Source organism: Mauremys mutica, chromosome 14 (genome assembly GCF_020497125.1).
Source record: "Mauremys mutica isolate MM-2020 ecotype Southern chromosome 14, ASM2049712v1, whole genome shotgun sequence".
Taxonomy (NCBI): domain Eukaryota; kingdom Metazoa; phylum Chordata; order Testudines; family Geoemydidae; genus Mauremys; species Mauremys mutica.
This window is the reverse complement of record NC_059085.1, coordinates 24,613,598-24,633,217: the sequence shown is the minus strand read 5'-3', so window position 1 is coordinate 24,633,217 and position 19,620 is coordinate 24,613,598. Positions and strand designations below refer to the sequence as shown.

Below are 19,620 nucleotides of genomic sequence, written 5' to 3'. Positions count from 1 at the left end.
GACTAGAAAGCTGGAAGTGATATAAAAATAAAAGACAGATTTTTCTAGCAGTTTTGGTCCCCTGAATCAGAGCCAGAAGTTTTTATTTTCCTTCTTTTTATATATATATAAAACCATCTAATTAGGAATCAGGAAGTGAAGGCTCGATAAAGATCTTTAACATTGCACTATTTCCAGCTTTTTGTTAAAGGGACTCTACAATTACCAGTGGTCATCTCTGTTGGAGTTTGAAAGCTTAATATGTTTATCTTGATGCATTTGTTTTGATAGCTGATTAAATATTTGAAAAATAATTTTCCCACAGATGATCAGCTGGGCATGCAGTGTGAGGTCAACACTTGCTGTTGAAGGACTAGCCAAAAGGGTGACAAGCTTGAAGACTGAGTCCTAACATGTAACAGAAGAACTTTTAAGTATTTTTGTGTGGTTTAGGAAAAACACATCACCACAAATCTCACCTTGCTTACGATATGAAGACAATTCATATTCTAAAGTAAGAAAACCTTCATTAAAGATGCACAAAAACAAAAGCAATCAAAACCCTTTTGCTGTATTTGAAATACAAAGAGGGGAATCCCTAGGAAAACAAGAGTGCAAAAAATGATCATTTCAGCACTAAACATCTCCTGAATTTAACAGCCAGGATAAGCAATTTCTCCATTTATCTGAAAAGAAGGTGGCGTCCTTTAGGATTAGGCAGTTGCCCACTACTGAATAACCAGATAAAAGTGCTGCAGGACCTGCTCTGCATCAAAAGCAGGAGGATTCTACTGTATTGCACATATTCTATATTAGTGAGCCTTGGAAGCTGATTTCTTGATGTGGTTGCCTACCATTTTGTAGGAGAAAGTTCAATGGAAAGAGTATTGGGGAATGACTAAAAGATGCATCTTTGTTTTTCAGTGGATCTTACTGGTCATACTCTACTCTGGAAGTCTCTGAAAATAAAGCAATGCTCTAAAAAGGCATAACAGAACCAAAAAAATAAAAATAAATCCATGTATTGAATTGGCCTGAAACAGTCTTTCCTCTCTCCCCATCTAATGACACATGATCATGTGAACTCATGGGTCTACTGGTTGCACAGACAATTAAGAAATTAAAACCAACAGTGTTATACTTTCAGGCAGAATAAATATTTATTTAGGAATGAGATTCAACTTATGAAATGCCTCTATAAATGGAAATGCTTTAGCTGACTCCATGCTTTACTCATTATTTTAGCAGTTATTTATGTCTCTGAATCTATACTTTTAAAATAAGTTAATTATATTAAAAAGAAAAAAAATGAATTTTTAATGGAAATGCATTAAAGTGGAGTATTTTAAAACTGTGCTGTTATTCATCCAATTCTATTTAACATCTATCTGTGTCATTGGCTATTTAAAGGATTCTCATAAGATGATATTATTCAGCTGAAACACATAGGCACTCAGCTCTTGCACCATGTGGCCCCAAGTATTAATACATTTTCTTTAAACAAAAATTGTATACATGCTCTGTAAACTGCTTTTCAATATAAAATACATCAGCCAATTTCAAATCTGTCTCTCCTACTCTCTATAAAAAACATCCAAAAATTAGATCTGAACTAAGGGTTTGTTTTAAAAAAAACAAACCACACCCTCCCAAAAAACAAAACACCAACAAAAATACTCCAGACATTCTCATGGAAGCAAAACAAACTTTCATTTTGTAAAAGTTTAAAAAGTTGGGCTTTTGGTCAACATTTTTTGGGAAAGAAGACTCTCAGAATGAGAATTTATATCCTGGACTAAATTGGTATGAGTAAGTTATAAACTCCTGAAAAGTATATTATGGAAATGCTGACAGATTTAACTACAACAACAACAGTGGCACCACTATGATACTTTCCTTATTGAAAATTAATGCAGTCTCTGAATTTTAAACATAAGTGAAATATATTACTTTTAGATTATTTTCTGCAAGCCAACAGTCAGAATTTAATATGATGATGTGTACAGATTGCCCTGATTTTTTTTTAACTCTTATCCACTGCTTGCAGCTTACGTGCATGTAAACTAAAAACATTTGATACACACTAACTATAAATTATTTGCTTGGAGATCTCTCAGGCATGAAGAAAAAGCCTCTTAAAATAAATTTAAAATATTATATGCTTGATGGTGTATAACCAAAGGTTTAATCTCACCACTAAAGGGGCAGTTGCTGTGATTTTGCAATAACCCTGCAGACAATAATCAAGACAGCTCCTGTTGTTCTCTCAGTAAAATCATGGTAAACACAGCATGGATATATTGTAATTTGATATCTGTAAGATCAAATGTTATATATCTCACTGTAACTCATAAGATTTCATTCACCATTAAATGTACATTTTCCTCAAATGCCATATGAAACTGCTATTTACTAGGCATGTTTTCTACTAACTATGGATTACCACATTAAAACAGCAGCAAAAACAAAAACAACCCAGAGATAATGCTTCAAGGGACACTTTTTTCCTAAACATTACATATTAAGGCTTACCAAACAGTTTACTGTAAAAATATTGAAATGTTATATTTTCACTAAATATGCATAAAATTACTTAAAATAAGCATTTGCTCTTTCCTGTGTAGTAGTAGTAATAAATAAATAAATAATAATAAATAAAAAACAAAAAACACCCAGGAATAACTTCCAAATTGCTGACACCTTTTTATCCAGTCAGGCAGATTCAGTGTTCTTTACACAAGATTATTTGTGCAAAAAATGGCAAGGGGGAAGAGGCATACAAGAAGCATACACCTTAAGGTTCAAATATATGTGTGTGTTAGAGCAGTCATATCACAGGAAAGAAAATACAAATTTTAAAGAAGGCACAGTGCAATAAGTCAGAGCTATCTCAAACTATACACCTAAAGTATACTAGTAGAATTTGACTAACATTGTTATAAATACTATCATTTCTTGGTACTTTACTAGAACACAAGTAGGTTAGTTCATCAGTATTTTAAGCATGTAATCAAACATGTTTCACTTACCAGTGCTGGATTTTTTCTTGGCAGCTAGTGACCACCTGTCATTAAAACAGATAACTGCTCATGAAAAAACAAGGCTAAGCACACAGCTGCAATGTCAATGTATCAGAAACTAGAACAATAGCTTTACAGATTTGGTAGCTTCTCTATATACATTTTTATTTGTCAATGCAAAGGCATGTGAATGTTAGTTCTTAAGCAGCACACTTTATCACAACACTAATGCAGACTGATAACTGGAGAACAAATTACAGCTTTTCAATTCATATTTTGGTACAATACCTGCTCCATAACTATTAGGTGACACGATATAAGATTACTAGTATTTTGTACAATCTACAGATCTATTTTCAGTGTTACATGTTTTGTAGGATAAGAACCCAATATAAATTATAACAAGATGACAATGTAACATCCGTGCCTGTTCAGTTAAAAGAAAAACCAGCCCTGAAAATGTTTTACTTTATCAGTACACCTACAAATGTTTTCACCTATAGTTTTATTCTAAAACAGTACAAATGAATTCTGCAGTGTTTAAATGCAAAAAAAATTTACCTCTATTATATATATATATTTTAAAGGAAACAGTTATGAACTGAATAGCCCACTTATTTCTTCAAAATATAGGCTTCCCAAAGAGACTGAAAATTAACCAGTTCGGAATATTTTTAAGACTGTGTACTTTAAAATTTTAAGTTTGGGAGAGTACCTCAGTTTAGTAATACTAGACACTATTACATATAGCACATACAGTCAAGATGCTGGTCTGCTGTACCACAATTGCATGGACATTTTGTTTAAATACATACAGAACTCTCAATAACACATATTGAAAAGTATAACAAAGACAATTTCACTCAAATATGTCTAGACATCTCCTCAATACAACATTTTTCAGATATTTTTGCAAATATTTGTTTCTCACATGGCCACAAGAATGCTAACATCTGAAAGCAATTAATAGGAAAATATGCCTGAAAAGTAACAGAATAGGACTCTTTTGAGAGCTAAAAATTATTCAAATGTGCAAGGGTTGAAGGATCAGTCCGACATTTGTGGTCTCACTACCATCATAACAATCCTACATGTTGGGACAAATTCAGCCATCCAGTTGGTTGTGCTTACACCAAGGTTAAATGTCCTTTGCTATTGAAGACTTGTAATTTTAAATCCCACATTTAATTTCTATAAAATAATCTCACCTAATGTATTTGCTGATTTTAAAAAAATGCTAGGCACAAAGAGGAAGATTTCTAGAAGTTATACATTCAGAAAACCATACTATTAATGCTTCATGCACAAATCTATTTTAAAATAAAGCTTCCCTAGTATGTCGCATAAAGTAGCAACATTTCGTAACAGTAGCAGTACACAACAGAGTACTCCTTTTACAAGTAGAAGAATCAGAGAATATAATATCAACATATTTCACTGTTTCAGATTTGATAGATTGCAAAGTACACAACATAATTAAGTGCACAAAAAATGTTTACGAAATCCTTTAAGAAAGTTCCAGCTTAATTGCCCCATTAAAGATGAAGCTACAAAAAAAGAAAAGACAGGAAGCTTTCCATTCCCAATACATGACTCTCCATGCATGAAGTGAGCTAAAAGCACAAAAAGAAAAGCCCTGCAAACCATAAGAGCAGCATGTTCATTAACCTCTACATGATAATCCTTTCATAGCTGCATATTAACTAGTTACATATTCATAATCATTTTACATTATTTAGAGAACCTTCTATGAAAATTTCCAGGCTATATCCATTAGCTACAATGTTAAAGGTTACAGAAGATAGTCTACTTAATGTTTCCAGGAAGCTTTTTTAATTAGTAAATATGTAAATCGGGCACATATGCTTTTTATATTTTAAAAAATGGGCCATCAGTAAAAGAGCACATGGACATATGCTGTTTCCATGACCCCTTAAAAAAATCAATAACACCAATCAATTATAATTTCATTCTTTGATATAATCCCTCATGAAGGGATACTGAAGGATAGAACCAATAACAAACCTTTCAGTGGCCAGGATGAAGTGAGGGATCTTTCAGAAGTGCTACAATACACCATCTTAAATATATTTGTATTTGTTATACTAGTATAGTAGGCTGAAGCACCTACTATACTAATGAGACAGTATTTTAAAAAAAATACAGTCAGAGATCAATTACACATTACCTACATGTCCTTTGCTGAGACACTCAAATTGTTTTGATAACCACTGGTAATACAGCAGCAAAGAAACAAGTAGAGAAAAAAATATATATACAGGTCTTTGGATTCTATGCTGTGCTCTACTGTGCTAAGAACAGCGTATATTAGATCCACAATTTTTATGCAGCTACTGCCAGGCTAAATAAAAATAATCAACAAATGGGCAGGTGAATTAAAGTTCATTTTGTCTGGACAACTAACACTACCAATACTGCTTTACTTTTAAGAAACTGTAGCGTAAGTGATACCAATAAATCCTGACTTATTTCCCCTCCAGGGATAACAATGTATGCATCTGCAAATTTATGAGGTTATCAATGGTTTATTTGCATACTAAAATATTTAAAGTGTAGAGGGTTATTAAACTACACTTGCAGCAAACTTAACATTACCTAATCAAGTGTTCAGTTATTAAAACAGGATCTACTTGTGGAAAATACATTTCACAGTTTAAATGAAAAGGGAACAGACAAGTATCTTGTTTCCTCGCTCACCCCCAACAATGATTTGTTGAAATTTAATATTTCTCAAGATCCTGATTCAATAACTGCATATTTGATTTCAACAAATGCTTGATGCCTTTCAGTTGGATCACAAAGTGTGCCACCTGCTTGAAGAGCTTCTGCACTTTTATTTATTTCACTTTGTGCTATTTATTTTGTGGGTAGCCACAAGGGGGCATCATACTGCGAGTCTCCCTCATGTACAGCAGACAATAAAACAGAGAAGCACAGCTTTTAAATGATTCTTATTTTGCATATCTTCAAATTGTCCTCCCCTGAGTTTCAATTCCTTCTTGATTAAGAACCAAACTTTAAAAATGGAATAATAGATGTTGGATCTGATTTTTATTATTTCAAACTATTTAAACGGAAAGTTTACATTAATGCTGTTTAAGAATCTATTTTAAGTTTAAACCCTTTTTCCTAAATTTGATAACTATGAGGCCTGATTTCTACATCACAGTTGAAAGATGAACTAAGAGGTGGATATTGTACAAAGGAGCGACAGTGGCTATTGTAATTAAAGTAGCAGATTTTCTTTTGTTGCATAAATGCAGCTAATCTTACCAATATATATTTATACAATACTCTTTATTTTTAGTCTGTACTAAATGCTAACACAAAAGTGGCTAAAATTAAATGGATTACATTTTTAGAATCATGTTCACTTTCTAAGCATCCTGCAAATCCCAGTGCTAGCTTGCAGGCTGTTGAGACAAAAGGATACAAAGGCTGCCCATGTTCCACAGCAGAAGATGCTGTTACTGTCCTAAAGGGGAAAATTCCCTTCTCCAGCAGCCACATTAAGCCCGTTTCCCACACGGTCCAGCCAACCAATCATTATTTTCTCTTTTCTCCTCTCATGAATCTGAGGACCTCAACATCCTTTATGAACATTGATTCACAACACCCTTACTGAAGAGGTACTATCCTTATTTTACTGGGGTATTGAGTGATTTAACTGAAATTACACATCAGTCAGCGGCAGAGCCAGGAGTAGAAGCCAGATCTCCTGACTCACAGTCATGAGATATAATCACTAAATACAACACTCCCTCACAATATGCTTCTTAGGAATTAAGATGGAGTTGAATGGACAGTAGGACAGAACAGAAAATTGCAAAAAATTCTGATACTGTAACATGGGAATAGGTTCTTACCTGTGCATGTATGTCATGTCACATCAGCTCCCCATTCCTACATGTGCTTCCTTGAACTCAGAAGATCTAATCCAGTCTCTGACACTGAATGCTTCTGTTTGGCCTTGGGTAAATCATCTCTCAGTCTAAGGGTTTGTCTACACTGCACAGTTGTCGCCAAAACTTTTGTCTTTCACAGGTACTTTAAAAAGCTCTCCCCCCGCCCCCGAAAGACAAAAGTTTTGCCGACACAAGCGACAGTGTGAACGCGTCTTTGTCGGCAGGAGCGCTCTCCTGCCAACAAAGCTTATGCCGTTCGCGAGGCTGGAAGCGCCGACAAAATTGCAAACAAAATACCACAAAAGAACGTTCACACATGCTGACTTTTAGCGACAACGCTGTGTCGACACAGCCTTGTCGCTAAAAGCTGGGTGGTGTAGACAAGCCCTAAATTTCTTCATCTGTAAAATGGGGATAAGTAGTACTAACTTACCTATCTCACAGAAGTGCTATGCTGATTAATTAGCTAATGTCTGAGAAGCACTTTGAAGATGTAAAGCACTGTATAAGTGCTAAGTAGCATTATTTACCACTTGAAAAGTAATCTGAATATGATCAGATATGTAAGCAATTTGTGTACATGCTGTAATAAAATAATTTGTGACAGTTTAATCTTGAATTAGTCTCACTTTAAACATTTTCTTTCAATCACGTTACTTAAGGAAAACTGAGAGTATAGAATAGTTTTTGTGAAAGTGAAGGGAAGTAATGAGGTGTTAAAGTAATAGTCTAATAAATCTAAACCCAATGTTTTCACCTTTAGGAATTTGGCCTTGTCGTCTGGGATTTTGCAAAGAACTCTGTCTTGACCTTGGTTCCATGGTTCAGGCCCTCCCATGAGCAGATTACCATAATCAAACTGTATAATATTCTTTGCGATACAGCTCAATGTTTATTAGGGTCCTGGATAAAATCAAACTCCTTTTTGACTCCTGACCTAATTAGGATGATTCCAAATTTTCAGAGTTTAATTGTTTAACTTTATGTATGTGAATATTGACTTCAATGGGACTACTCATGTGAATTAAGTTATCCACATGCGTGATTGTTTCCAGGATCGAGACTCATTGTGCCAGGTAGCCCATATGTCAGTGGTCCCCAAAGCAATGCCCATGTGTGCCCGCCTAGTGCCCAGCAGGGGAGAGAAGCTGGGGTCCCATGCCTGCTGGGGAGAGTATTCCAGGGCTGCAGGCTGCGGGCACCAGCTTTCTCTGTCCCTGGTAGGCGCAGGGCTGCGGCTTCTCTCTGGCTTCTCCGGGGCTGCAGGCGTCAGTGTTCTCGGACCCCGGCAGGCGACAGGCCCTTCTCTCCGGCTTCGAAGCCGGAGAGAAGACACGGCCCCGGCCCTGCCGGGGACAGAGAACTCCGGGGCTGCAGGCACCGGTGTTCTCAGTCCCTGGCAGGCGCGGGGCCGTGGCTTAAGCCGGAGAGAAGCCGTGGCCCCGCATCTGCCGGGGACAGAGAACTCTGGGGCTGCAGGCTTCATTCTATGTTAAAGTAAGAATAATAAATATATTTGGACCAGCAGTTCAACAATGTTTTACTTTTTTTAAATAAATAAGATGAAAACTGTTTATGATATTTATTTTGTAAAAACTCCTTAATTTTTCTTACAGGTAGATAAAAAAGAGCAAATTCACATGGTAAGGTGAAAGAGTAATTGCCGAATAATTTAATTTTATACCTTTTACATGTAAAATTACCCTTTTTATCTTAGCGATTCATATATTATGTAAAATTAAATATGATGTTTTTCATATTATTTAATGTACAAATACAAAATAAGCCTTGAAAAATTGCTGGTGCCCGCCACACTCTTCTTAAAACATGAATGTGCTACTGGCCACAAAAAGGTTGGGGACCACTGCCATATGTGATATTCTTTGCCACTACACAGCAAAAAGACATAGTGAAACTGAATTTACAGGTGAAGTTGTAACTAATTCAGAATATGACTTTACATTTATACAATAATAAAATAGCTAGATAGCCAAATATTTAAGTAGTTTCTTGGTAAAATCAGGATGTAAGAAGCCACATGCAACATAAACATGTAAAATGAAATTTCGCGTCTTCCTTAGGAAACCACAAGTTTCTAGTCTAAAACATAGCAAGCACTGATGGAGAAAGATATAATTAAGATTCGCAAAATGGTTTCCCCTTGAGTCCCATTTTAATCATGTTTACCTTTTCAAAAATATTTCCATTTTTGACATTTCCAAAAACTAAATGGCACAAAATGAAATAAAATTATTAAAGCTCTTCAGTCAGTTGGTAGATTTTTTGATTTAATAGAAATCCAAAAAGCATTGCTGAAATTTAATGTTCATTGCATAAATCGAGTTATTGATTAAATATTACATTTCAAAATTATTAATATAGTCTCTGTCCAAAGGTGATTTTTCTTGGCTGGGAGGAGAGATGAGATAGGGTGTAGTAGGGGAGGGATAATTGGAGGAAATTATGATTTTGGCAAGCATAAAAAAAACCCTAATAATAATTCTTAGTTATGTCCACAGCAAAAAAAGTGAAAAACTAAACCTTTACATGTCAACTGTCCTGAAAGGGTACAGGTTTTGTTAAGTCTGAGAAAATGAATTCAAAATTATTAATTACTGGGGGTATGAATCATTTCAGTAACTTCTAAGGTTTTAGCAGAACCCAAAGAAGTCCTCCTTCTTCATGACTTTATCTAGGGAGCAGGAGAAATCACAGACTGTCTGCTCAGTCTGACAGGTAAAAGTGGCTGCCATTTTTTTGCTGGGCCAATTAACATGAGTGAAAATGTAACTAAATTTTTTAAAACTTCAAAAAAATTCAAAAGTACCTAGCACAAGTGTAAATAAGGGGAAAAAAATCATGAATCTCACAATTCTATTCTCACTCTGTGAGGCTGCAGAGGTTTCTGCTAGTGAATCCATGTCCAACATTGAGGCTTTAAGTTAAGACAAGATGTACTGAGGGATGATGACTAAGGCTACGATTATTTCACAGAAGTCATGGAATCCAAGACTTCCAGAGACCTCTGAGACATTTTCTGCCCCGGGGCTGGAGCTGTTAGCAGGCAGCCTCGCAGCTCTTAGCAGCTACCAGCCCCTGCAGGCAGGTCCCCCAGAGCTCCCGGCCCGTGCGGGTGGCGGGGCTCACTGCAGTGGTCCAGCTGCAGCGAGCGGCAAGGGGACCCCAGATCCCCCAGCCACTGTGGGTGCTGGATTCTCCTCCCACCACAATTTGTCAGGGATATTTTTAGTAAAAATCACGGACAGGTCACGGGCTTGCGTGAATTTCTGTTTATTGCCTGTGACCTGTCTGTGATTTTTACTAAAAATATCCGTGACAAAAACTGAGCCTTAATGATGACACAGGTAGAGGGGTTATGAAAGGCAAGAAGAACATGAGAATAAAGGCTACAGAATTAAGATTATGCAGTTGCTGAGGAAGATGATGCCCATGTCTCTCATGAGGGGTAAAGGTTTTGTTATTTGTTTCACTGTAATTCTGAGGGAACATTTAGGATTTATATCATAAAAGAAATGAATGTGTAAATATCTAAGACATCCTGCACAAACTCTGTATACCAACGGAATAGGAAAGTGCTCCATGGAGGAGGCCTGGGGGTCCTCCATGGAGATAAAGGGCCCAAAGGGTCATCTATCTGAGTGGCTGTTATGTGAGGAAAGGAGAGGCTGGGCTCACTAGTGTGTTGGATGGACTGCTTTTAAGAAAAACACTAAACGAACTACCGCCAACTACTAGCAGAGAAAAGGGTGGTATAATCTCTTTCCATCTGTGGCATAACATTCAGGAAGTACTGAGTGCACATCTACCAAGTCCTGTGAGTCCCTACTCTATGAACAGTCATCCAGATTTTCAGGGAGGGGAAATAATAGATACTGAGTCAATGGGGTCTTCAAAATCACATAAGAAATTCCATGTAACCTGAACAAATGTAACCTCTTCTATACATTAAAATAACACTTGCTGCATTAATTAAAAGGTGTGATAGATACTGTAACTCATCAGAAATGAACAGAAATTACTCAAAGATCAAAAGTCACTGTAGTGGGCTGTGAAACTGATAAGATTTTGATGCAGGGCTCTGGTCACTCCATCTGGTGACATACTCTGAAAGTGACTACACAGTAGTGACATTATGAGTTTTGTGAAAGCAATCACACATTAATCAATCTACAATGGTGAAATGGTGCATTGTAATATATAGGCAGAGTACTTAAAGACTCTGTCCACACCAGGATAAAGTTAAACTGTTCACAAAACAGTTTAATTAGCAGAGTTATACAATTTAACCTGTGTTAAATTAACTTGTTTTCACAAGTCTCTTATAGCATCCACGCTAGCCCTCTGGAAACCAGTTCAGATGTGCTACACAACACACAAAATGATGGGACACGTAGCATTTCCTTCTAACAGACACAGCTTTGGGCTGAAATATGTGAAAGATTCCTTCCTCCATACTATATTTTGTTATAAAAATTGTTTACATGTTCACTTTCTCAAATAAGAGTGATTATTATTTAACCTTTTTAAGCATCTGCTAGAATCAGGGTTAATATCTGATGCTATAAAATCAGCAGACATTTAATTCATATTAACAATGGGATAAGTTCCTTTGGAATGTGGGCAAATCTCATGGCTCCATATAGTTATCAATTATTGATCAAAACAAGGAAAGACAGGTGACCAGTTAATGCTAGAAGATCAAGCAGCTTTATACCTGATAGCTTCAGCCAACTACTGAATGTGCCCTTTTCTTTATGAACAGCACTTGAGAAAGCAAGGGTATAATCAGGAAATACAGAAAAGCATCTGATAGGGTGGGACTCTGCCTAAATAGAGATTCTGAAGTGGTAATTGGGTGGAGATTTTTTTTTAAAAAAAGGATTCAATCACACAATGCTTCAGAAGCTAGGCTAACTATAATGGGCATTACCCAGAAAGTTAGGCTTCAAAGTGGATGCTAACAGAATTGGTTTCTCACTAGTGAGCTTTGTCTAGATACGAGCGCCACTGGACAACAAGGCTGAACGAGTCCAACATGTTTAAAGGTACTGCACTGGAATCCACACTGAATAAATCAAATCGCAGTGAAGATAATGAGCATCTATATATTAAGAAAATCAGTCACCGCATCTGAAATCATCAATAATATAAATATTCTGATTATGTTGTTAGCTACTACCATTTTAATGGGGCAACAAGGTAAGTGACTCCCCCTTTTTAATGAATCACAACAATGCACTTTTCATGTACTTTACAGTGGTAGTAGCTACTATTATTTTGGCATACTGCTATATCTCTTTGTGGCAAGTATTTTGTATAATAAATATATATTTATTTGTGTGATTACTTCCTAGTATGAAAATAAATATTTGCCATCGGACCTTGTAAAATCTACATGCCCCAGACAAGGAGGAAGCTTGCCCTCAAAAGCAAGAGGATCTAAAATCTGCTGAAATTGTTGATGAATGTCTTCATTTTAAAAAAATATTTCTAGAACTTATTTATGGCAGTAAAGATAAGCTTCCAAACATGAAATATGTATAAAACAATGCAGTGTCATTTTCTTGAGTCTGCAGACACTTATAATCCCACCGCTGTTGCAGTATCAGAGGGCTATTCTACACTAAAGCTGTACGTCGAACTAAGTTACGCTATTTCAGTTACATAACTGAAGTTGATGCAACTTCAGTCGACTTACAGCATGTCTACACTATGCTATGTTGATGGGAGACACTCTCCCGCTGACTTACCTTCCGTCTCACAGGGAGGTGGAGTACAGACATCAATGGGAGAACATTCTGCCATTGACATAACTTGTCTTCACCAGACCAACAGCAGGGCTGATTTAGCCGGAAGTATAGACAAGCCCACAATTAAAAGGCGTTAAGATTCTGATCAGTTACACTGTTATTCTTCAGAACTGTGGGAACAGCTCTGAAACCATAAAGAATCTTATCAGTTTTGTCCTGCAGATGCTGCTTGAAAAAGACTTGAACAGAGCAGCAGAGACAGGTTCTGGAGTTATTCATACAGGTAGAGGACAAAACAAAAGCAGTGGTTGCAGCTAAGAGGCTGGGACACAAGCTATGTACACCACTTTCAATTGTTTTCCTCAACTGTTGAAAAACTGTACATGCAGACAAAACCTTACGCATACCATTTGGAGTTAAAGATAACATCACCCTACATCAATTAAATTCATAAGAGAGTAATCTGTCAGGGACATGTAACATACACTGACCAGTAAGTTACAATAACAGGTGCCCTAAAACCTCATGATACTTAGATGTCATGGTAAATTGCAGGAGAGTCACTTTCCCTTCCTACTCTTCCTAAACCAGGAAGAAAAAACAGTGAATCAGTGAAACATGAAAAATCTTAAAAATCTATTCCTACTAAAACCACCACACTTCCAGACCTCAATGGAGTTTGTTAGATTACCCAAGATTGCATTTGCACTCAACATGCCTCTCCTGGGTCTAATTGGTTCTGTAAACATTGCTCATTTTGTAACAAATAACTTGTTCAATTCTTCAACTCTTTAACTGTCTGCAAAACTGGGACAAACAGTACAGAACATTCATCTACCTCTTATCTGTTAGTAACCTATGATCCATTAGTCACTGAGTATCACATTTATATATAAACTATTAAATTTAAATTCAGGCTCTAAGGCAGGGATTCTCAAACTTCATTGCACCACAACCCTCTTCTGACAACAAGAACAGGAGTACTTGCGGCACCTTACAGACTAAGGGCATAGCTACACTTACAGATGTGCAGCGCTGGGAGTTAAAGCTGTCTTCGTACAGCTGTGTAGGAAAAGCGCTGGTGTGTGGCCACATTCACAGCTACCAGCGCTGCAGTGTGGCCACATTTGCAGCGCTGTTGGGAGTGGTGCATTATGGGCAGCTATCCCAGCGTTCAAGTGGCAGCAACGTGCTTTTCAAAAGAGGGGGGTGGGGTGGAGTGTGACAGGGAGCAGGGGAGAGAGACAGAGTGGATTTTTGGAGCCGACACTGTGTGTCAGCTCCCTGCCTTGCAAAATCTGAACATTTCCTCGACCCCTCATTCACTCAACTGCAAATAACCTGCAGACCAGATAAGCAGCTGCTCCAACGGACTCCCTTTTTCACCCTCACCCCCCCCCGTTTCTCTCCTCAAGCAAACAGCATTCATCCCCCTGCCTGCCTCATTCACAGCAAGGTAGTGGGTTATCTCAATTGATTGTTCACAGTCAGTTACCGATTGATCACAGCAAACAAGAGCTGTGTTTGTTTTTTAGATAAGCAACTCCCGGAGCCCCGAGTTCACAACAAAACAAAGAGAGGCATCATAACAAAACAAAGAGAGTAATTTAGTTTAAAGCATTCTGGGATATCTCCTAATACCCTGAAGGCCAATAACAGCGCTGGTGTGTGGCCACACTTGACGAGCAGCGCTGCATCACCAGCGCTGCACTCGTTATACCCCAAGCAGACCAGGTGTACAGCCAGCGCTGCAGCCAAGGAGTTGCAGCGCTGGATGTGCCTTGCAGGTGTGGACAGTTACTAAGTTGCAGCACTGTAAAGCCTCCACCAGCGCTGCAACTCTCCAGTGTAGCCAAGCCCTAACAAATTTATTTCAGCATGAGCTTTCGTGAGCTACAGCTCACTTCTTCAGATGGATAGAATGGAATGAACAGACAGGAGATATTTATACATACAGAGAACATGAAACAGTGGACGTATGCATACCAACAGGCAGAGTCTAATCAATTGAGATGAGCTATCATCAGCAGGAGAAAAAAAACCTTTTGAAGTGATAATTAAGATGACCCATAGAAGGTGTGAGGAGAACTTAACATAGGGAAATAGATTCAATTAGTGTAATGACCCAACCATTCCCAGTCTCTGACAACAAAAATTACTACACAACCCGGGAGGGGGGGGGGAGACGGGGACGACCGGGACGGGGAGGCCAAAGCTGAAGCCAGAGCCTCACCGCCCAGGGCTTTAGCCCCAGGTAGGGGGCCTGTAACCTGAGCCCCACCATCCAGAGCTGATGGGTGGACTTTGGCTCTGGGCAGTGGGGGTTGGGCTTTGGCCCTGGGCCCCAGCAAGTCTAAGCCAGCCCTGGCGACCCCATTAAAATGGGCTCGCAACCCACTTTGGGGTCCAAACTCACAGTTTGAGAACCGTTGCTCTAGAGCATGAGATTCTGCCTCTTTAAATATCTGTATTGTACTTCCTACACTTACAAGCAGTGGTTTTAACATAGTATTTCCAGCTAACAGGTACTGTACTTTCAAGCAATCAGTGATACATGAGCTATATTTTTTTACACTAACACTCAAAACTTTAAGCAGACATGATGCTTTCAGTGATAGTCTTTATCATGAAAATTACTAGATATTCTTCTATAATTTATCCCCAAGATACACATTCTAAGACATGTTTTTCTACCAAGTACCTTTAGTAGATGTCCTGAAAATTGCTTTTAACATTTTCGCCTGATTATCACTACAAACTAACAAGATGAAAACCATTCAACAGGCAAATTGCTATTCTAACCAAGAATTAAAATCATTCTCCAACGGAGTTCCTAAACTGGGATGTTGCAGCCCCAAGCAGTTGTCATGAACTTCCTGCTCTTTCTACATTGATAAATAGGAGAGGTCCTAGGCAGATGAAAGGGGACTCCTGTTATTGAGAAAATTGAGAACTACTCACTACTCTTTAAAAGTCAAAACTCATGCCTAAATCAATAAAAGAATGCAACACATATCCACTTTAGCAGAGCACAATGCATACTAAAAATCAATCCTGATTCAAATAAAAATATTTCTATGTCAGCAGGTAATTAATAGTGTATTTCATTATTTCAAAGCCTAGAGGGAAAAAGGACACAATATGGTATAAGCTTCAGTCTAGTGGGACTAAAGCTAAATACTTTCTTTTTACTCAACCAAGGTTCAGTCCTAAAAGGGGCATATCTGGATAAACGGGGGGCGGAGGAGGGGGCGGTGCATTTGTGTAAATCTAAGCATATCAGAACGAGAGTCAAAGCTGGGTGAAAATAAAAATATATCAATTAAATATTTTTTTAAAGTGAGAAATTTTCAAGTTATTTGACAAATATTATTTGACCACTTCTTTTGAGAATATATACAGAAAATGTTGTAGAGTATTAGAACACAGGCTGTGAAAGATATTTATATGATGATTACTAGATTAACAAAAGCACTGTGCAAAATTTTATAGCAATAATATCTAATTTCAAGATTGCCTCCAAGTGGAGTTTGCTCAAATTTATGAAAACTATGAATATCTGAAAAGGAGGGTGATGGTAGAAATGAAATGGTCTCCTCAACCTTAAAATGTAATATTTTCACAATCAAAAACATTATTCAGAGGGGTAGCCGTGTTAGTCTGGTTCTGTAAAAGCAGCAAGGAATCCTGTGGCACCTTATAGACTAACAGACGTTTTGCAGCATGAGCTTTCGTGGGTGAATACCCACTTCTTTGGATGCAAGTGGTGGAAATTTCCTGGGGCAGGTATATATAAGCAAGCAAGAAGCAAGCTAGAGATAACAGTGTGAGAACACTTCAACCTCCCTGGCCACACAATAACAGATCTTAAAGTGGCCATCCTACAGCAAAAAAACTTTAGGACCAGACTTCAAAGAGAAACTGCTGAGCTCCAGTTCATCTGCAAATTTGACACCATCAGCTCAGGACTAAACAAAGACTGTGAATAGCTTGCCAATTACAGAACCAGTTTCTCCTCCCTTGGTTTTCACACTTCAGCTGCTAGAACAGGGCCTCATCCTCCCTGATTGATCTAACCTCGTTATCTCTAGCTTGCTTCTTGCTTGCTTATATATACCTGCCCCAGAAAATTTCCACCACTTGCATCCGAAAAAGTGGGTATTCACCCACGAAAGCTCATGCTGCAAAACGTCTATTAGTCTATAAGGTGCCACAGGATTCTTTGCTGCTTTTACAAAAACATTATTGTAATGCAATTATATACAGCTTCCAATTCTCTATTCCAGAGAGGCAGAGTCCACTATCTCTTCATCCTGACACTCCATTGTAACTAAGATATTTAGCTCCTCAGGATCACTTCATAATGAAGCTGAAGGGTTCAAATATTTTTAGCCAATCTGCAGAAATTATGTAAAGTTTCCTTATGATAAAATACAATTTTGGTACAGCAGCCTAACTGAGGCTTAATTAATGGCCTCTTGGGTCTCTTTTCCACTGGAGCAGATCTGTTTGAGAACAATCTTGAACTTGCTTACTGAAGGGCCTTGCCTTGAACTGGGAATAATTCTACATGCTCCTGACAGACATGCACTTACACTCCATGACCAATTGACACTAAAGCACCACAGAAGCGTAATTCTCCATCACAGTCAACTAGCCAGGAAAGTAACTGGACTGTGGAGAAGGGGAACAGTTTACTCTCATCTGATGTTCTTATAAAAAGAGACCACTCAGAGTATCCCACCAGATTATCCTAATTTTCATCCATGTTAACAACCCATCAATTTAGGTAGATCTTTTGGTAATTATGTGGGTCTTTTCCTCCAAAGCCAGGCATCTTGTTTATACAATATTCCAGAAGATGCTCATGGTCTGTATCATGTATGCATTACTTAGGCTCCTTACCCTCAGTTAAAGTGATGTTGGTGGAAGCACCATACAGTAAAGGAACTACTAAGAGTTTTCTTTTATACCTAGGGAGCTACTTTTAAGATGCAAACACAATTTTTAACCTTATGAAGAGACCAAGAGGACAACTGAAAAGGTATGCAGATTATTGGCATAAAATACTCATGCTGATGGTATGCTAAATATGGCTCTGATCATGCAATTAATTTCATGTAGGTAGACACCTGTACCTACGCAGAGCTAATCGCAGGATAGGGACCTATCAGCCCAAAAATCAAATCAATCACCTAATAAGTGGATATGACTAATCTTAAAACCGAGAGATCTCCAGTTTTGCACTAAACCCAAATATAGTATGGAGTAAGAGAAGGCATTCAGTATTCTAAAGCAGGAAACTTTTTTAGCTTGGCTATTTTAAATACAACTCTAAAGTAATCAATCTTTAAAAGAAGGTTCATGACTGATTAGTCCCTAATGCCCTACCTAGGCAAGTTGGTTCACATGGGCAGAGACCCTATGGCCCACATGAAGCTCCACTGAACTCAGTGGGGCTCTGTGTGGCCCAACTTGCAGACCTAAAAGCATAATCACCTCTCCTATTAAAAAAAGATTAAGCATCTGAGAGAATAATAATTTGAAAAACTGGTACTACTGTGCATGTACATTTACACCCTGACACAAAACCTTAAGGATGTTTGTTACACATTAAGCAAGTATTTACACAACAGATTGCAATGACCCCTAGGGAGCCCCACATGGTGCATCAGTAAACATATGGGTATCTTCCAACTTTTCTAAAAGGTATGCCTTGAATTTAGAAGAAAGGATGGTATCTGAGTAACATGGCTGCGCCACAGGGCCAGAAGCCAGGACACTAAGCCTTAGGGCTGACAGATCATCTTTAACCAGTCTACTGGGTTACACCAGGTTAGGCAGAGCTAGCACATTGACACTGTTTATTTCGGCTCCACTCCACAAGCTGGGACAGGGTCCCTTTCTGAAGCAGCCCTGTGTTAAAGCACCCACAGGCCTCTACCCTGGGGCCACAACCGGCTTTGGGGCTCAGCCTTTTTACCCCCAGCCCTGGTGTTGCTGGGGGGCCGATGACGTCAGTGGCACTACGGGGGGCGGGGGCGCGCCCATGCTCCAGCCCTGGCCTGCCTGGGGCCGGGCTCCGGCCTGAGGCGACTCCAGACGCTCAGCGGGCGGCTGAGCCCGGCCGCGCGGGCGGCGGCCTCCCCCCAGCTCCGCGGTGCCGGACGCGCCGGGGCGAGGCGCTCCCCGCAGGCGCGAACAACCGTTACAGGCCCCACGGCCTGGGCCTCCCCGGGCCCCTGCCCCGCTTCCCCCCAGCCGGGCCCGGCGCTCCGTGCCTCGCTGCGGAGCGGCCCAGGCCCCCGGCGCTGCTGCTCGGCCTTTACCTTTCCCTGCTCCTCCCGCAGGCGGCCCACCTGGGCGGCGCTGAGCGGCGAGGCTGTGCCGGGGGCCTGCATGGCGAGGGCCGGGGCCGGGGCCGGGGCCGGGCCGCTCTCCTCAGCAGGGCGAATGAGTCCTATAGAAATGTTTGTGCAGCGTGAAGCGCCGGCTCCGGAGCCGCATCCACGCGGGGACCGCCGCCGCCTGGGCCCGGGGAGCCGCTGCCGGGGGAAGCATCTCACACTCGCATTCTGGGCCGCGCCGCCGCCTGCGCCCGGGACCAGCTGCGCCGAGGGGCCGCGGAGCACGAGCAGCCCGAGCCCAGCCGCTGCCGCGCCGCCTCCTCCCGCTGCCTGCTGCACTCTGGGTAGCCAGCCACAGCGCCCGCCGCAGGCTCCGCGCCGAGCGAGCGAGCGGAAAGGCGGGTGCTGCCCACCCCCTGCGCTTCGCCGGGGCTCCAAACACGAGCCCAGCTCCCAAAGCCCCGGGACCCCATCGCCACGGGCCCACACAGCCCCTGCCCCCGGGACCCCATCGCCATAGGACCATACAGCCCCTGGATCCCATCACCATGGGCCCACACAGCCCCTGCCCCCTGGA

At 39.8% G+C, this 19,620-nt stretch overlaps 1 protein-coding gene across 1 annotated transcript in view; it reads right to left on the bottom strand.

The window, feature by feature from the left end:
- Nucleotides 1-19,354, bottom strand: part of URI1 (URI1 prefoldin like chaperone) — a 60,372-nt gene extending 41,018 nt beyond the window's left edge. The window contains exons 1-2 of the mRNA XM_044986996.1: nt 19,026-19,354; nt 3,009-3,043 (exon numbers count right to left, since the gene is read on the bottom strand). Coding sequence (XP_044842931.1) covers nt 3,009-3,043; nt 19,026-19,097 — 107 coding nt within the window. The 5' untranslated portion in view covers nt 19,098-19,354. The remainder of the gene's footprint in view (nt 1-3,008; nt 3,044-19,025) is intronic.
- Nucleotides 19,355-19,620: the final 266 nt, after the last annotated feature.